General features: G+C 44.3%; 1 protein-coding gene across 4 annotated transcripts in view; it reads left to right on the plus strand.

The window, feature by feature from the left end:
- Positions 1–13,711, plus strand: part of NEBL (nebulette) — a 276,780-nt gene extending 263,069 nt beyond the window's left edge. For all 4 annotated transcript variants that reach the window (XM_088478587.1, XM_088478588.1, XM_088478589.1 and 1 more), the window contains 2 exons: positions 10,533–10,657; positions 12,589–13,711. In XM_088478587.1, the coding sequence (XP_088334713.1) occupies positions 10,533–10,657; positions 12,589–12,765 (302 nt within the window). In that variant the 3' untranslated portion in view covers positions 12,766–13,711. The remainder of the gene's footprint in view (positions 1–10,532; positions 10,658–12,588) is intronic.
- Positions 13,712–16,820: the final 3,109 nt, after the last annotated feature.

Genomic DNA, 16,820 nt, shown 5'->3' on the forward strand with positions numbered 1-16,820 from the left:
GTGTGATTGATAGCAATAAGGTTATATGTGACAATAAAATCAGCAACTTGCTCACTATGGGGGAGATTTATCAAACCATCTAAAGGGAATAACTGGAGGTGTTACCCATACCAACCAATCCGATCCTAGCTATCATTTTATAGAATGTGCTAGATAAATGATAATTAGAAGCTGATTGGTTCCTATGGAAAACACTTCCATTTGTCTTCTTTAGAATTGATAAATCTCCCCTATGGTTTTAATCTTGGTACATAACATTAATGTATATTTAAAATTTGCATTTGTCCCATGCACCATAATGGGTGATTAGCATTTATGTTTATTGGTCACTTTGGATGTCAAACCAATGGGTGCTGTATCAATATTATCCTCATTACTAATAGTGAAGCTGGGCATCCACTATACAATTTTCTGTCAGATATTTGACCAATCTGGCTGGTTGGAATGAAATAGAAAGAATAGTGAAGTGTTTTTTGTTCAGGTGCACTTATGTAGTTTTCCGCATGGAGCATTAATTATATGGTTAAAATATTAAATCTTTATTGAACAATTCTGGAAGGGTTTCCGATGGGGCAAAATATTTAAAACAAGATATAAGTATAGATAGATTTGTGTATAGAGAAAAAATAATAATAAGAAGAAAATGTGTTTAAAACTTATAGTTTTCCCCACTGGTTAAGTATATATATATATTTATATATATATATATATATATATATATATATATATATTAGGGGTGAGCGGGTTCGGATTTCTGAAATCCGAACCCCCCCGAGCCCCCCCGATCCGAGTCCGATCCGAGTCAGGCTCGACTTTTCCCGCCTGACTCGGATCTGACATCGAGGCAAAACGTCATCATCCCGCCTTCCGAGTCTCGCGGGTTTTGGATCCTATATAAGGTACCCGCGTCGGCGCCATTTTCTCACTCGGCTGTGGACAGTGAAGAGGGAGGGTGGGAGTTAGTGCTGTGTAGTGTAGTGTAGTGTAGTGCTGCTGTTGTCCACTACTTCAAAGTCCATAGGGGCTGGCTGTGTTGTGCTGTGCTGCTGTTGTTAATAGGGGCTGTGTCCACTACTTCAAAGTCCATAGGGGCTGGCTGGACTGTGTTGTGCAGTCAGTTCCAAAGTCCTGTGCAGTGTCCCAGTCCTAAAGGGGTGCTGTAGTGTTGTCCAGGGGGTGCTCTGTCCATCAGGGGTGCTCCCCCCAAGTGCTAAAAAAATAATATATTTTCTGTGTTTGTGAATTGTGTGCGCAGTAGCCGCACGTGCATCAACAAAGTAGTGCCAAGCGTGCGCCTGTGTCATAAGTAAAGGGCCGGCTGGCTTGACCGTTAAGGGTGCTGTAACCCCCGAAAGTACACTCCAGTCCAAACCAAAAAAAAATTATTTTCTGTGTTTGTGAATTGTGTGCGCAGTAGCCGCACGTGCATCAACAAAGTAGTGCCAAGCGTGCGCCTGTGTCATAAGTAAAGGGCCGGCTGGCTTGACCGTTAAGGGTGCTGTAACTCCCGAAAGTACACTCCAGTCCAAACCAAAAAAAAAATTATTTTCTGTGTTTGTGAATTGTGTGCGCAGTAGCCGCACGTGCATCAACAAAGTAGTGCCAAGCGTGCGCCTGTGTCATAAGTAAAGGGCCGGCTGGCTTGACCGTTAAGGGTGCTGTAACCCCCGAAAGTACACTCCAGTCCAAACCAAAAAAAAAATTATTTTCTGTGTTTGTGAATTGTGTGCGCAGTAGCCGCACGTGCATCAACAAAGTAGTGCCAAGCGTGCGCCTGTGTCATAAGTAAAGGGCCGGCTGGCTTGACCGTTAAGGGTGCTGTAACCCCCGAAAGTACACTCCAGTCCAAACCTAAAAAAAAATTATTTTCTGTGTTTGTGAATTGTGTGCGCAGTAGCCGCACGTGCATCAACAAAGTAGTGCCAAGCGTGCGCCTGTGTCATAAGTAAAGGGCCGGCTGGCTTGACCGTTAAAGGGTGCTGTAACCCCCGAAAGTACACTCCAGTCCAAACCAAAAAAAAATTATTTTCTGTGTTTGTGAATTGTGTGCGCAGTAGCCGCACGTGCATCAACAAAGTAGTGCCAAGCGTGCGCCTGTGTCATAAGTAAAGGGCCGGCTGGCTTGACCGTTAAAGGGTGCTGTAACCCCCAAAGTACACTCCAGTCCAAACCAAAAAAAAATTATTTTCTGTGTTTGTGAATTGTGTGCGCAGTAGCCGCACGTGCATCAACAAAGTAGTGCCAAGAGTGCGCCTGTGTCATAAGTAAAGGGCCGGCTGGCTTGACCGTTAAAGGGTGCTGTAACCCACAAAGTACACTCCAGTCCGAACCAAAAAAAAATTTATTTTCTGTGTTTAGCCGCACGTATATATCAAATCGATATAACATAAATGGAGGACCAAACTTTCTCCGATAAAAATAAAATAGAGAAAGATCAAGAACCACTTCCTCCTAGTGCTGAAGCTGCTGCCACTAGTCATGACATAGACGATAACATGCCATCAACGTCGTCTGCCAAGGCCGATGCCCAATGTCATAGTAGAGGGCACATACAATCCCAAATGGCAAAGTTCAGGAAAATGACCTTGAAAAAGACATTTAAATCAGCTGAAGAGAAACGTAAACTTGCCAATATGCCATTTACGACACGGAGTGGCAAGGAACGGCTAAGGTCGATCCCTAGTATGTTCATGACTAGTGGTTCAGCTTCACATGACGATGGAAGCACTCCTCTCACTAAAAAAATCAAAAGAGTTAAGCTGGCAAAAGCACAGCGAAGAACTGTGCTTTCTAAGAAGATATCACAAATCCCCAAAGAGAGTCCAAGTGTGGTGGTGGTTGCGATGCCTGACCTTCCCAGCACTGGACGGGAAGAGGTGGCTCTTTCCACCATTTGCACGCCCCCTGCAAGTGCTGAAAGGAGCACCCACAGTCCACTTGCTGATATGCAAATTGAAGATGTCACTGTTGAAGTACAACAGGATGAGGATACTGGTGTAGCTGGCGCTGAGGAGGAAGTTGGCGAGGAGGATTCTGATGGTGATGTGGTTTGTTTAAATCAGGCTCCGGGGGAGACAGTTGTTGTCCGTGGGATGAAAAAGCCCATCACGGTCATGCCTGGGCAGAAGACCAAACATTCCACCTCTTTGGTCTGGCAATATTTCTATCCAAATCCGGACAACAACTGTCTTGCCATATGTACCATATGTAAAGGTGAAATAAGTAGGGGTAGGGACGTCAACCACCTAGGAACATCCTCCCTTATACGGCACCTGCAGCGCGTTCATAAAAAGTTACTGTCAAGTTCAGAAACTTTGGCTCAGACCGTAAGCAGTCCAGGGACACCTAAATCCCGTTGTCCTGTTGTATCCAAGCGCCTGCAAACCACACCGTCAACTCCCTCCTCGTCAATTTCCTCCTTAGTCAGGATCGGAAGTAGTCCTGCAGGCCATATCACTGGCATGACTGACTCTCCTATCCGGGATTCCTCCGGAGGATCCTGCATTGCTACGCCTACTGCTGCCGCTGCTGCTGTTGCTGCTGCTGCTGGGAGTCGTTCATCATCCCAGAGAGGAAGTAGGAACACCACTACTTTTACTAAACAATTGACCCTCCAACAGTCCTTAGCGAGGAGGATGAAGTACGACAGCAGTCATCCTGAAGCAAAACGTATAACTGAGGCCTTGACTGCTATGTTGGTGTTAGACGTGCGTCCGGTATCCGCCATTAGTGCAGTGGGATTTAGACAATTGATGGAGGTAGTGTGTCCCCGGTTCCAAATCCCGTCTAGATTCCACTTCACTAGGCAGGCGATACCGAGACTGTACAGAAACGTCAGAAAAAGTGTCCTCAGTGTCCTGAAAAATGCCGTTGTACACAATGTCCACTTAACCACGGACATGTGGACAAGTGGAACAGGGCAGACTAAGGACTATATGACTGTGACAGCCCACTGGGTAGATGTATCACCTTACGCAGCAACAGCAGCAGCGTCACCAGTAGCAGCATCTCAGAAACGCCAGCTCGTTACAAGGCAGGCTACGCTGTGTATCACCGGTTTCAGTAAGAGGCACACCGCCGACAACCTCTTAGAGAAACTGAGGGAAATCATCGCCCAGTGGCTTACCCCACTTAGACTCTCCTGGGGATTTGTGATATCTGACAACGCCACCAATATTGTGCGGGCATTACATCTGGGCAAATTCCAGCACGTCCCATGTTTTGCTCACACAATAAACTTGGTGGTGCAGAATTTTCTGAAAAGCGACAGGGGCGTGCAGGAGACGCTTTGGGTGGCCCGAAAAATTTCTGGCCACTTTCGCCATTCAGCGACTGCGTGCCGAAGACTGGAGCGCCAGCAAACACTCTTGAACCTGCCCCGCCATCACCTGAAGCAAGAGGTTGTGACGCGGTGGAACTCAACCCTCTATATGCTTCAGAGGATGGAGGAGCAGCAAAAGGCCATACAAGCCTATACATCCACCTATGACATAGGCAAAGGAGGGGGTATGCACCTGACTCAAGCGCAGTGGAGAATGATTTCCGTGTTGTGCAAGGTTCTTCAGCCCTTCGAACTTGCCACACGTGAAGTCAGTTCAGACACTGCCAGCTTGAGTCAGGTCATTCCCCTCATCAGGCTTTTGCAGAAGCAGCTGGAGAAAGTGAAGGAGGAGCTAAGACGGAGCGATTCCGCTCGGCATGTGGGACTTGTGGATGAAGCCCTTCATTCGCTTTGCCAGGATTCCAGGGTGGTCAATCTGTTGAAATCAGACCACTACATTTTGGCCACCGTGCTCGATCCTAGGTTTAAAGCCTATGTGGTGTCTCTCTTTCCGGCCGACACAAGCCTGCAGAGGTGCAAAGACCTGCTGGTGAACACACTGTCAGCTGAAGCGGAACGTGACACGTCAACGGCTCCTTCTTCATTTTCTCCCGCAACTGGGGCTGCCAGGAAAAAACTTAGGTATCCTAAGCAACCCGCTGGCGGTGATGCAGGGCAGGCAGGACCAAGTTTGGACATCTGGTCCGGACTGAAGGACCTGGCAACAATTTCTGACATGTCTACTGTCACTGCATATGATACTGTCACCATTGACAGAATGGTGGAGGATTACATCGGTGACAGCATCCAAGTAGGCATGTCAGACAGTCCATACCTGTACTGGCAGGAAAAAGAGGCAATTTGGAGGCCCCTGTACAAACTGGCTCTATTTTACCTGAGTTGCCCCCCCTCCAGTGTGTACTCCGAAAGAGTGTTTAGTGCAGCCGGGAACCTTGTCAGCGAAAGGCGTAGGAGGTTGCTTCCACAGAATGTGGAGAAGATGATGTTCATCAAAATGAATTATCAGCTCTTCCAGGGAGACCAGCCTCCAGAAGGTACAGAGGGACCTGTGGTGGTGGATTCAAGTGGGGACGAGTTAATACTTTGTGAGGATGAGGATGTACACACTGAAGAGGGTGAGGAATCGGTGGATGAGGAGGATGAGGATGACATCTTGCCTCCGTAGAGCCAGTTTGTGCAGGGACACATTAATTGCCAGCTTGTTTTGTGGGGGCCCAAACGAACCAATCATTTCAGCCACAGTTGTGTGGCAGACCCTGGCGCTGAAATGATTGATTTGTTAAAGTGTGCATGTCCTGTTTATACAACATAAGGGTGGGTGGGAGGGCCCAAGGACAATTCCATCTTGCACCTCTTTTTTTCTTTGCATTATGTACAGTTTGGGGCCTAGTTTTTCTAACTGCCATCCTGCCTGCCACTGCAGTGTCACTCCTAGATGGGTCACGTGTTTGTGCCGCCCACTCGTGTCGCTTAGCATAGTCATCCAGCTACCTCGGTGCAACCTTTTGGACATAAAAACACTATTGTGAGGTGTGAGGTGTTCAGAATAGACTGGAAATGAGTGGAAATTAAGGTTATTGAGGTTAATAATAGCATAGGAGCAGAAAAACCTACAAATTCTGTGATTTTAGCTGTTTTTATGCTTTTTTTCAAAAAAATACAGATCCAAAACACAAAACCCAGAACCCAAAACACGGAAGGGTGGTTTTGGCAAAACCAATCCAGATCCAAAACACGAAGAAAGATCCAGATCCAAAACCAAAACACGAAAAGTGGCCGGTGCACACCCCTAATATATATATATATATATATATACAGTGGTGGCCAAAATTGCGGACACTTTTTGAAATTTGAATGTTTTTCAACTTCGAATGCTTATAAAAACTGTTACACTTCACAGCAGTGCAATGATTCATATATCTAATGAAATTAAATTTAATGCAGAATTCAACACAATAAACAGAGGTGAAATATTTGCGTTACAAGGGAAGTTATGCCGTGAAAACAACAATTAGGGTGAAAATCCCTGTGTACTTATGATGTTACTGTCCTATCAGTATTTCGTTGGGTATCCTTTATCTTTCAAAACAGCAGCACAGCACAGGACTGCTTAATCCGTCTATGGTAATATAAAGAGATTAACAAGAGTTACTCTGAATCTAGCCTCAAGATATTTATATATATATATATATATATATATATATATATATATATATATACTTAACCAGTGGGGAAAACTATAAGTTTTAAACACATTTTCTTCTTATTATTATTTTTTCTCTATACATAAATCTATCTATACTTGTATCTTGTTTAAAATATTTTGCCCTATCGGAAACCCTTCCAGAATTGTTTTAAAGAAATTTCAATTGATTTAATATTTTAACCATATAATTAATGCTCCATGCGGAAAACTACATAAGTGCACCTGAACAAAAAACACCACTTTTCTTTCTACTTTGTTCTAAGTATGTCTCGATGTGTATGGTATCACCTCAGTAATAAACTTCATAGTTAAATTCTAAATACTGTTAATAATCCCAGATAAATAAATAGAATATTACTGAGCAAATGTCGCATGCAAAATATAAGAGCTATTAATATGAAATAATACGAGTATACATATAGATTGCTAGTGCGGGATCATATGTAATTTGTGGTTGGAATGAAAACCTGGTAATGTATGGGAGCAAATGACAGTCGTTCATATGGTTTTAAACACTGAAAAAAGGACAATAAAAATTGTTCAAATTGGTTACATTTGTGTGTTTTAACCAATTTGTCTGAACAACCATTTTTGGCTATTTTCCAGTGTTTGTGAGCAAATGGACGATTGTCAGTTGCTCCCATACATTACCAGGTTTTCATTCCAACCAGACAGATTGGACAGATATCAGACAGAAAACTGTATAGTGGATGGCCAGCTTATCACTGTGCCTTTATACACTATTGTATGTTCTTTTAAACCAATTGCCTGTAATAAAACTGGGAGTTTGTTAAATATTCCATTGAGTCACCACCCGCTGTATCACAGAACGTGCTGCTTAAGACTTTTCATTGCTATATTTATGGACTTTGTTTAAGGATTCTGGCAGCAGACCCTGGTCATGTGACAAACACCTATATATTCCATGTCCTATGTAAATTAATCCTCAGAAGAAGTCTGTAGTAGTACATTTAATGCAAGGTTTCTGTGAAAGGATTTCAAGAATAATCTATGAATATTTTATTCTGTAGAGGTAGAGTTCTGTACTGGAAGAAAGTGGTGTGTGGAAGTATAAGGACATCATATAATGGTTGTACATGTATCATATTACTATGATCAGCCAGCAGAGGTATAAAGAGGAGACAGTGATACCTCTTACAACAAAACTCTATATTAAGGAATCTCTACCACAAAGAGTAAAATGTAGCAGTAGTGTGGGCTTCAGTAAGGTAAACAAAGATGTTACTTTCCTGGGGTCTGTCAGATCCAGGGCTATTTTTCATCAGGAACTGAGGAGCTGATTCAGACCCGCTCGCTAGGGTGCGAATGCTCGTAGCTGACCGATAGTTGCGATCTGCGTATACATCGCAATGCTCGTGCGCAAACCACTGCGAAAGATCAGCATGCGTTCGCTCGTTGCGCATAGGCAGCCCAGCAGAGTGAGTGACAGGAGAAGCCGTTTGTGGGTGGTGACAGGGGCAGACCACTTGAAACGGGGGACTGGAGGTGCGAACGCAGGCGTGCCTGAGTGTTGCAATGCTGTTTCAGAGGCGTGCTTAATTAAAAGGCAGCGTCATAGTACATGTCACTTGGTGGGATTTCACACTGAAGTTATCGCATGGCTTGCGGCAGGGTATAGTCAATCTCAAGCGCTGGGATCACATCCGATGGTGCTCGATGTACCAATGTTTTCATGCACTTCCAGGAGATGACGTGCGCAGGTGGGAATCTTATGAATGGCTGTTAGGTGTCTGCATACACAAAGTAATCATACGCCAAGACATAGTGGGTGTGCTACTGGCTTGCCGTGCGATTGCCTGCCTTGCTGGGCGTGCGCTGGATTTGCATATGCAGGCTGCGAGCGAACGCATCTAGCGAGCGGGTCTGAATGAGCTCCTGAGTTCCTGAACCTCTCATTAGCTATGACGTAAGGTCCTGGGCCAACATGTATTTTCCGTACGATAAGTTTTATTTCAAAGGCCCTTTTGAGTGCCTTCTTTTCTAAATAATATATAACATATAGTTGATTGGTTGGAATGAAAATCTGGTAACGCATGGGAGTTACCAGATGATCAGCAATTTGCTCCTAAATGCCAGAAAACAAGATGATAATGGTCATCAGACAAGTTTGTTAAATGTTTGGTCTAAGCAATTTGTTCAAACTGCAGTTTTTGTCCATTTTCCGGTATCTGGGAGGAAATTGCTGATTGTCATTTACTTTCATACCTTACCAGGTTTTCATTCCAACCAATCCAACTAGTTGGATGGTTGGACAGAAAATCTTTAGGTGTGTACCCAGCCTAATAGCCCAGCAGTGCACTACTCACTTTTGCTGGGATGGTCCTTACTTCAAACAGTCAGCTTGTTGTCAAATGAAGCACAATAGACCCCAGTATGTAATGTTCAGCATTGTTGCTTAAAGCGTTATCTTAAAAACATCTTATTGTGATTGTGTGATATTTATATGTGATTTGCTAATCCGTCTCAGATTATTCCTGTTGATTTAACATTTATCTAACAGTAGAATTTTCCTTTAATCAACATGTTTTTCTTTAAATATTATTATTGCACCTTATGACTACTAAAGTGTTTCTAATGTGTCAGAGTTTGTAACTCTCTTTTCCATCCTAAACGGTCTTCCAAATAACTGAATTATCCAGTGCACAAATAAACAAGAAGACACATGAAACGTATATAGACTCAGAGCAAGTCACACACTACATCCCACCGTACCATGCGTACTAGCACTTACTAAATATCCAAGAAGAGTAAGACTGAAACATCCATCTGTTATGGTGACCTTCTTTACTTCTTTCACAAATGGAAATAAAAGCCACAAATAGTGAAATACGTTAGGTCACTATTGGCAAGCCCCCTGGCAATATCACTCACTTGGATCTATAAGATCTCCGGCACATATAGATATACTGGTGGCCTCCTTACTTGAGAAATTATTCCTCTTAAATCACCCTAGCGCATTATCCTTTATTACTTATGTAAATTGTGTGGTAAAACAAACATTATTTAGGTGGGATGTAGTCAGCGTCCCAGCCTGCGGGATGCCGACGTATGTAATACTGGCACCAGAATCCTTACCGTCGACATCCCGAAGGTAAGTATCGGGGGTTAGGGGGAGGGTTACGCTTAGGCACCGAGCAGGGGGAGGTTAGGGATAGGCACTAAGATGGGAGGTTAGAGTTAGGCACTAAGGAGGGAGGGTTAGGCACCGGCGAGGGGGAGGTTAGGGTTAGGCACTAAGGAGAGAGGGTTAGGCTTAGGCACTGGGCAGGGGGAGGTTAGGGATAGGCACTAAGGAGGGAGGTTAGAGTTAGGCACTAAGGAGGGAGGGTTAGGCATCTGCAAGGGGGAGGTTAGGGTTAGGCACTAAGGAGAGAGGGTTAGGCTTAGGCACTGGGCAGGGGGAGGTTAGTGATAGGCACTAAGATGGGAGGTTAGAGTTAGGCACTAAGGAGGGAGGGTTAGGCACTGGCAAGGGGGAGGTTAGGGTTAGGCACAAAGGAGAGAGTGTTAGGCTTAGGCACTGGGCAGGGGGAGGTTAGTGATAGGCACTAAGATGGGAGGTTAGAGTTAGGCACTAAGGAGGGAGGGTTAGGCACTGGCAAGGGGAAGGTTAGAGTTAGGCACTAAGGGGGGAGGTTAGGGTTAGGCACGAGGGAGGGTTAGGGTTAGGCACTGGGGAGGGTTAGGCACAGGCGTGGGGAAGGTTAGGGTTAGGCACCGGGGATGTAGGGGTAAGGGTTAGTCGTAACTTACTTGCCGAAGGGTGTCGGGATTCTGGCATCGGTATTCTGACCAGCGGCATCCCGACCGCCGGGATCCCATACCCAAATTCATACAACATTAAAATAAGATGGTGTATTTTTGCTGAATATAATACATGAAATAAGTATGCCCAACCAATTTTTATCTATTTTTCTTTGTTGTCTGTAAATGATGTAATTGTTCCATTGTTTCCGTCTGCAGCACCAGTGCTTCCTGGTAATTATCAGCCTTCTCAGTCTCCAGGCTTTGGTTACATGCACCAGACAAGTATGTCCTCTATGAGGTCAATGCACTCTCCACATGCACAGTCTCCATCACAAAGTATGGTGAGTACTGGCCCCAGATGGGGTATATCAGTCACTCTTACTGACATGTCTCTATATAATATGTGTCCGCTCCCCCCTTAGCTGCATATGGAAAGGTCTCCTATATGCTTCAGACCGGGTTGTTAAAGCTACAATAATATCATTTGTTTGTAATTCCTATAAACTGTAAGAGAATAACTCTACATATCTTGTAATAGTAATAATACCGATGATCATACACAGGACAGTTCGTGTGGCCAATCAGATCTTTGCCTTCTTCCTTACATTTATGGGGCATGTAAGAATATCAAAGCTACTGTAACGTTCCAGGTGTTGATCAGCCTGTGGCGGGGATGGGACAAGCTTACGCATTGTGATACCAGCACTTATGGAGTTGTGTTATAGATATATTACTGTAGGCCAGCTGGACATACTTCTCGGAGAGTTAGGGCTACATGTTAAGAGAGAGTAATTTGGAAGTAAAAATTGACATTGTGGCGTACAGTGCTAAGAGTTAGAAAAACAAGGTTATTATGCAGAATATTTTATAGAACAAATATAACCCGTATAGTGAGCCTGATTCATCACAGATCGCAACTGCAACAGCGTGTACAAGGCTTGTGCAAGTGTGCGTGAGGCTGCGATGGTACTCGGTTGTACCGATGTTTTCGCAGTCCTGCTAAACCGTATGGATGTGTGTAAAGTAAAGTGGGCGTCCTTATGTTAAGCTGAGATTGCATTGTGATCGCAATGGATTAGCATACTATCGCAGTTGAACTGCGTGTGTACGTAGTATTGCGACTCTTCTGGTCACAGTGAGTGCTGCATTGATAGGGTGGAGTATAGGCATAGAGAAGTCCTAATTAACATCCCTTTTACAAATGTTCTGCTGGAATGGAGGGCAATGTGGGTTCCTATTGTTGCAGTGCCGAGGTTCTTCCATGAGCGTAAGCAGGCTACCCCATCAGTTTTCAGTGTTTAGTAGTGACATTTGTGTCATGGGCTCTCGCTCTGAGCCGGACGCATCTGTGCCCATGTCTCCGTATTGTACATACAGCTGAATGCGGCAATGAGTGATATACCTCACAATTGTGCTCTATATTGTTCAGTGTGTACGGCCGTCCGACATCTCGTCCTGTCGGTCGTGCCGTCACCCAAGATACACATTGTTCTGATGTGTACTTGGCATTACGCTGGCAACTATATAGTTATGATGATGCACCCATACTAGTGGAAGTACTTCAATACTGTACAGTGTATACAGTATTCTATCAGCTTGTTCACGTGTCCTTTTAATAAGCAGTCTTGACCGTGCTGGACAGTGGGGAAACAGAGAATACATAAAACAGGGTCATACAGTACAAGGCAGAAAAATAGTGAAGTTACTGACCATAAGGAGATTTCAGGAGAGGTAGCCACTCTGGGAGATGAGAAGATGATCAACTTGGGCAGCATTGGGGCATCCATGTAGAAATTGCAGAGATCACATGAGATAGTAGAGAAGAGGAGAGAGTAATGGTAGATTTGGGTGCTGCCAGCATAGAGGTGGTACTGGAAGTGCTAAGGAGCAAATTAGTTCACCAAGAGAAGAGAGGAAAGGTAGAGATGCTTGTGGAGCTATTAGCTAGGTAGGAAGTGTACTAGGAGGGAACTGCCACAAGGGGGAAACGGAGAGAAGGGTAAGATGAAGAAGAGAGTGATCAACAGTTTAAACAGTGTTAGAAAAGTAGATTGTTATGACTAGAAGTAACCAGATCTTCCATATGTGTCTTTATCTCTGTGTAAATTGCATAGTTGACCACTGTTCCTAATTTCTAGAATTATATACTGGCCATCTGCAGGACAAGTCTTCTTATTCTTTATTTTGGACGTAGTACTCACTATTTATTATCTCTTTACTCCTATAAGTTAATACTGAAATGGTAAATCATCCGCCTTTATTTCCTATACAGAGAACATACAGAGCCATGTACGACTACAGCGCGCAGGATGAAGATGAGGTCTCCTTCCGAGACGGTGACTATATTGTCAATGTGCAGCCTATAGACGAAGGCTGGATGTACGGGACTGTACAGAGGACCGGGAAGTCTGGGATGCTGCCGGCCAATTACATTGAGCCTGTTAACTGACAGCTGCACCTTGCCGCGCGGTTCTGCAATCAGCATTATATTATTTGGGAGGATCACAAGGGTGATGAATTATTTGCCAATTTATTGTTTTAAAACTTGCAGAATTAAGCTTGAAGCTGACATGCTTATTTTGTAAGCACTAGCACTAAACTCTATGGCAAACCTAAAAATTAGACAAAAAGCATTTACATAAAGTTTTCTGCTTACCAGACCAGAGGAGAGGACGGTAACAGGAAAACCTTTATAGGCTTAGCTGCAGGCTGTAACCATTAATGGGATTTTAAAGATTTTATTTTTTTCCAACCACAAATACTTTCATACTTCAACTCAAGAGGGCTGGTAATTGCTGACAATCTGAAATATAGCAGCGGCAAATGAAATATTCTGCTATATACAGTACTCCTATGGTAAGGGTGTGCGTTTAATATTGCATCATAATTAAAAAGGAACCTAACCTCTCAAACATTTTATTCTAATATAATGCTTCCTGTTTTATATGTAGATGAAAGATTATTATATTGACTCCTACTTTAATTCATAGTTTCTGTAGTTCTTTATTGTTTTAGTCCTGTTATTGCACACAAGGTCCACTTTACGTAAATAAGATCCTGTTACTTTTTTAGAAAAATCTATTTTTAGACAGTGTCTATTGTTACTGACAGCCACCCTCCTTCATTTTCAAGTGAAAGCTCTTTACATTGAAACAACTGCAGTTCTATCATATTGGCCACTTATCAAAGTGTGTATGGTGACAGACGTTTTGCAGCTGTGGGGCGGTTTAAGAGAGGAAGGGCCCGTATGGGTATGCAGTCGGGAAGCCGGCGGTCCTAATCCCGACTGTCATATCCCGGCAAGGGTCTAAAGACAGGCATCGATATGCCGACGCCTGTCATTAGACATACGCCGGGAGCCTGACACCTGGAATCTCGATTGAAGGGATGCCGAGCGCGGATAGTCGGGGGGGGGGGGGGAGGGTTAGGTTTAGGCAGCGGGGAAGGGGGGTTAGGTTTAGGCACTTAGAGGGGGGATTACGGTTAGGTACTGGGGGGAGGTTAGCGTTAGGCACCCCTAAGGGAGGGTTAGGGGGGGGGGAATTAGGTTAGCTAATACTTGCCTGAGTACGATCGGGATTTCCACTGCTGCCGGGATGCTGGTGTCGGGATTCCAACTGGCGGTAAATCATACCGATTCCCCCATATGCAGCCTCTGTGCAACCCCTTTTTCTCTCATCGGCGCATGCATGCATCAAGTAGATTCTAACACTGTGCCAGAGTCCACTGCGTATATCTCCGGGAAAATGGCGCTAGTGCCATTTTCCCAGTGTTTTCTCTATCGCTCATGTGCAAATCTCCAGGAAAATGGCCCTGGCGCCATTTTCCCAGTGATTTCTGAAGCATCGGTGGAGTGGTTAGTATAGTCTGTGCATGCACACCCTGCACCCATTCTAGGTACGTCCATGTTGTGACCTGAGAATGTAGACTATCAAATCACTGACTGAAGTAAAAATGTTCCTATTATCTTGCAAAGTACTTCAGGGTCTGATCCAGTGGTGGACGCAAATCCCGTCGCAGCTGCAATCCCTTATGCGAAAATATTCAAATGTCGCAGCCGCTGAGATTTGTATTGAGACGCCCACTAGCGGCATATCCCGCTGTACCATAGGTTGCGCATCGATGTTCTGAGCAACCCTATGGTCTCTCAGAATATCCTCCTCCAGTAAGTCGCCAGAGCCTTAATCCCTGTGTGCGAATTTGCAGTCGCATGCACAGTCACCCCTGAAATGGTCGTGACACGCCTGTATTTGAGTCAATGCCCCCTCAACCCTTGTTATCTCCCACAAACATTCCCTGACAGTCACTCACTCTGCTTCCAAGTCCTCACTGCGCCCACCGGCGGTGATGAACCCTGGATCTTGCGCAGTGCGGCTTGTATGCATGCGCAATCCCTCAACGCCGCTGACATCAGCACTGTGTCCGCCTCTGAATCCGTCCCTCGGTACCATGAGAGGTCGCATTCTCCTATATCAGGCCACAAAATAGCTGCGCCTGCTTTGTGTAGGCTTCCACACCAGTCAGTGAGACATAGGGGTAAATTTACTAAAGTACGGTTTTACACAGGTAGTGGTGTTGCCCATAGCAACCAATCAAATTATAGCTATCATTTTCTAGAATGTTTCAAATAAATATTAGCCGGAATGTGATTGGATGCTTTGGGTAACATCTCCACTTATGTAAACCCGCGCCTCAGTAAACTTATGTCCAATAGAAAGAGCCAATAATATCTGCCCATTTATACACCCTGATGCATAATCCCCATGGTTCCTGGCAAGTGTACATTTTAGGCTTACAGTGGACCTGTCAGCTACACAGGGCGCACATATGAAAACATATCATACAGGGTATATATAAATTGCATTTTATTTTTACATTTACTCTTCAGTAATTACAAAACTCTTTGGATATTTTCTTAGCCATCAGTGTACAGATTGGAAATAGAGTGGCAGGTTGCGGTGGTGGTGTAGGGTCTGACTATTAGCTTGGGCATTGGGGTTCTGCCCTAGCTGTGATAGGAGTTGGTTCATGAGATTGGGATGTAGTTAGGTGTCTGACAGTCGCGATGTTCACAATGAGTTTGATAGCAGCGTAATGTCGACACATTACTAATGTAAGTCAAAGCATTGTAACTGTGTCGGCAGTATAGGTATAACCATAATATGTCCCTGTATTATATATCCTTCCCTGGAGAGCCCTACTGATAACTACTGCCAGCGGTACAAGGTTACAGCTGCTGCCGGTAGTCACTATTAATAATTAAGAAACCCTATCTGTGTTCAGCAGATAAAGATCTTATCTCCACTTAATAAATATGTCTGATTGGTAAATATGACTAATGACATAATAAATGTGCAGTCTCCACTACAGAGCATTACAGAGCATTGTGTTAGCTCCATGTGTGTAGTGTAACCGCAGGAGACTTTCCTCTTGTCCTTCCTTTGCCAGTTTGATGTTTTCCATGTATAACTGCTAGGATTTATTTCTTTTTTTATCTTTTATTTCCTCTGAAGCAGTAATAACAAAATAATATAAATTGACAGTTACTATACAGGTTTCAGGTTGGGGGATCCCATTAGATTACTGTGACTAGATCAACTCTTTGCAATGATAAAATGTGGTTAGTGCTGGTCAGATAGTTCACCGGCATCTAATTTGCATGCTCCAGCCTGTGGCATAAAAGACGTGAGCAATAAACAGAGGGAGAGGTAAATTATTACAGGTGAATTACACTATGCATTTAGTTTACATTTCATTTGATTTAAATCTCATTTAGACCGATTTGGTCTGTGTGACGTGTGCACTACAAGTGCACAGAAGTGCCTTAGTCACCCATCCTGTATTATATTTGCTACAGAAACAGTGCTGGCAAATAATCCCTTTCAATATAGTGGCGTTTGTTCCTTCAATAGAGACAGACCACTGGCCAATGACAACTCAGACTTGAAGTCAAGCTGAGCTAATTGTTTCTGCACATATGTCCCCAATGAACACAGGAACTGTCAATGACCATAAGAAAATGCAAAAAAAACCCCCAAAATACTGTAGCACAAACACTGCTCAACACTGAGGGCCTGATTCCAAGATTTCCGCTAATGCAATCGCATCTGAGACCTCTTACGGATCGCATCAGAGAAAATATGCCGATGTCTTCCAAAGCCTCTCCAAGCATAAGGACACCCACTGCTGTCTTCTCATATCTGCTCGACGACGTGCATCAGCACAAACATCGGGAACAGCGCCGCAGATCAGGCAGCCGTGCAGCTTCCGAGTGAAGTCTGACCTGTCTCAAACACTGCGTCTCTCCTGGCACGCAGAACGCTCTTATACTGCAAAGGAGAACGCAATGGCTAATTTATGCACGCCCATAAAATGGAGTTTAAACGGTTCCTACAGGCATGCGTTTGCCTAGCCACCCCTCCGTTACCAGGTGCTGACTACCTGTCACTTTACCAGTGAATCCTCTGTGCGAGCGTAACTGCAAACCAATCGCTGCGCGTGCGC

This window comes from Taudactylus pleione, unplaced genomic scaffold (assembly GCF_031769625.1).
Source record: "Taudactylus pleione unplaced genomic scaffold, aTauple2 ptg000216l, whole genome shotgun sequence".
Lineage (NCBI taxonomy): Eukaryota > Metazoa > Chordata > Amphibia > Anura > Myobatrachidae > Taudactylus > Taudactylus pleione.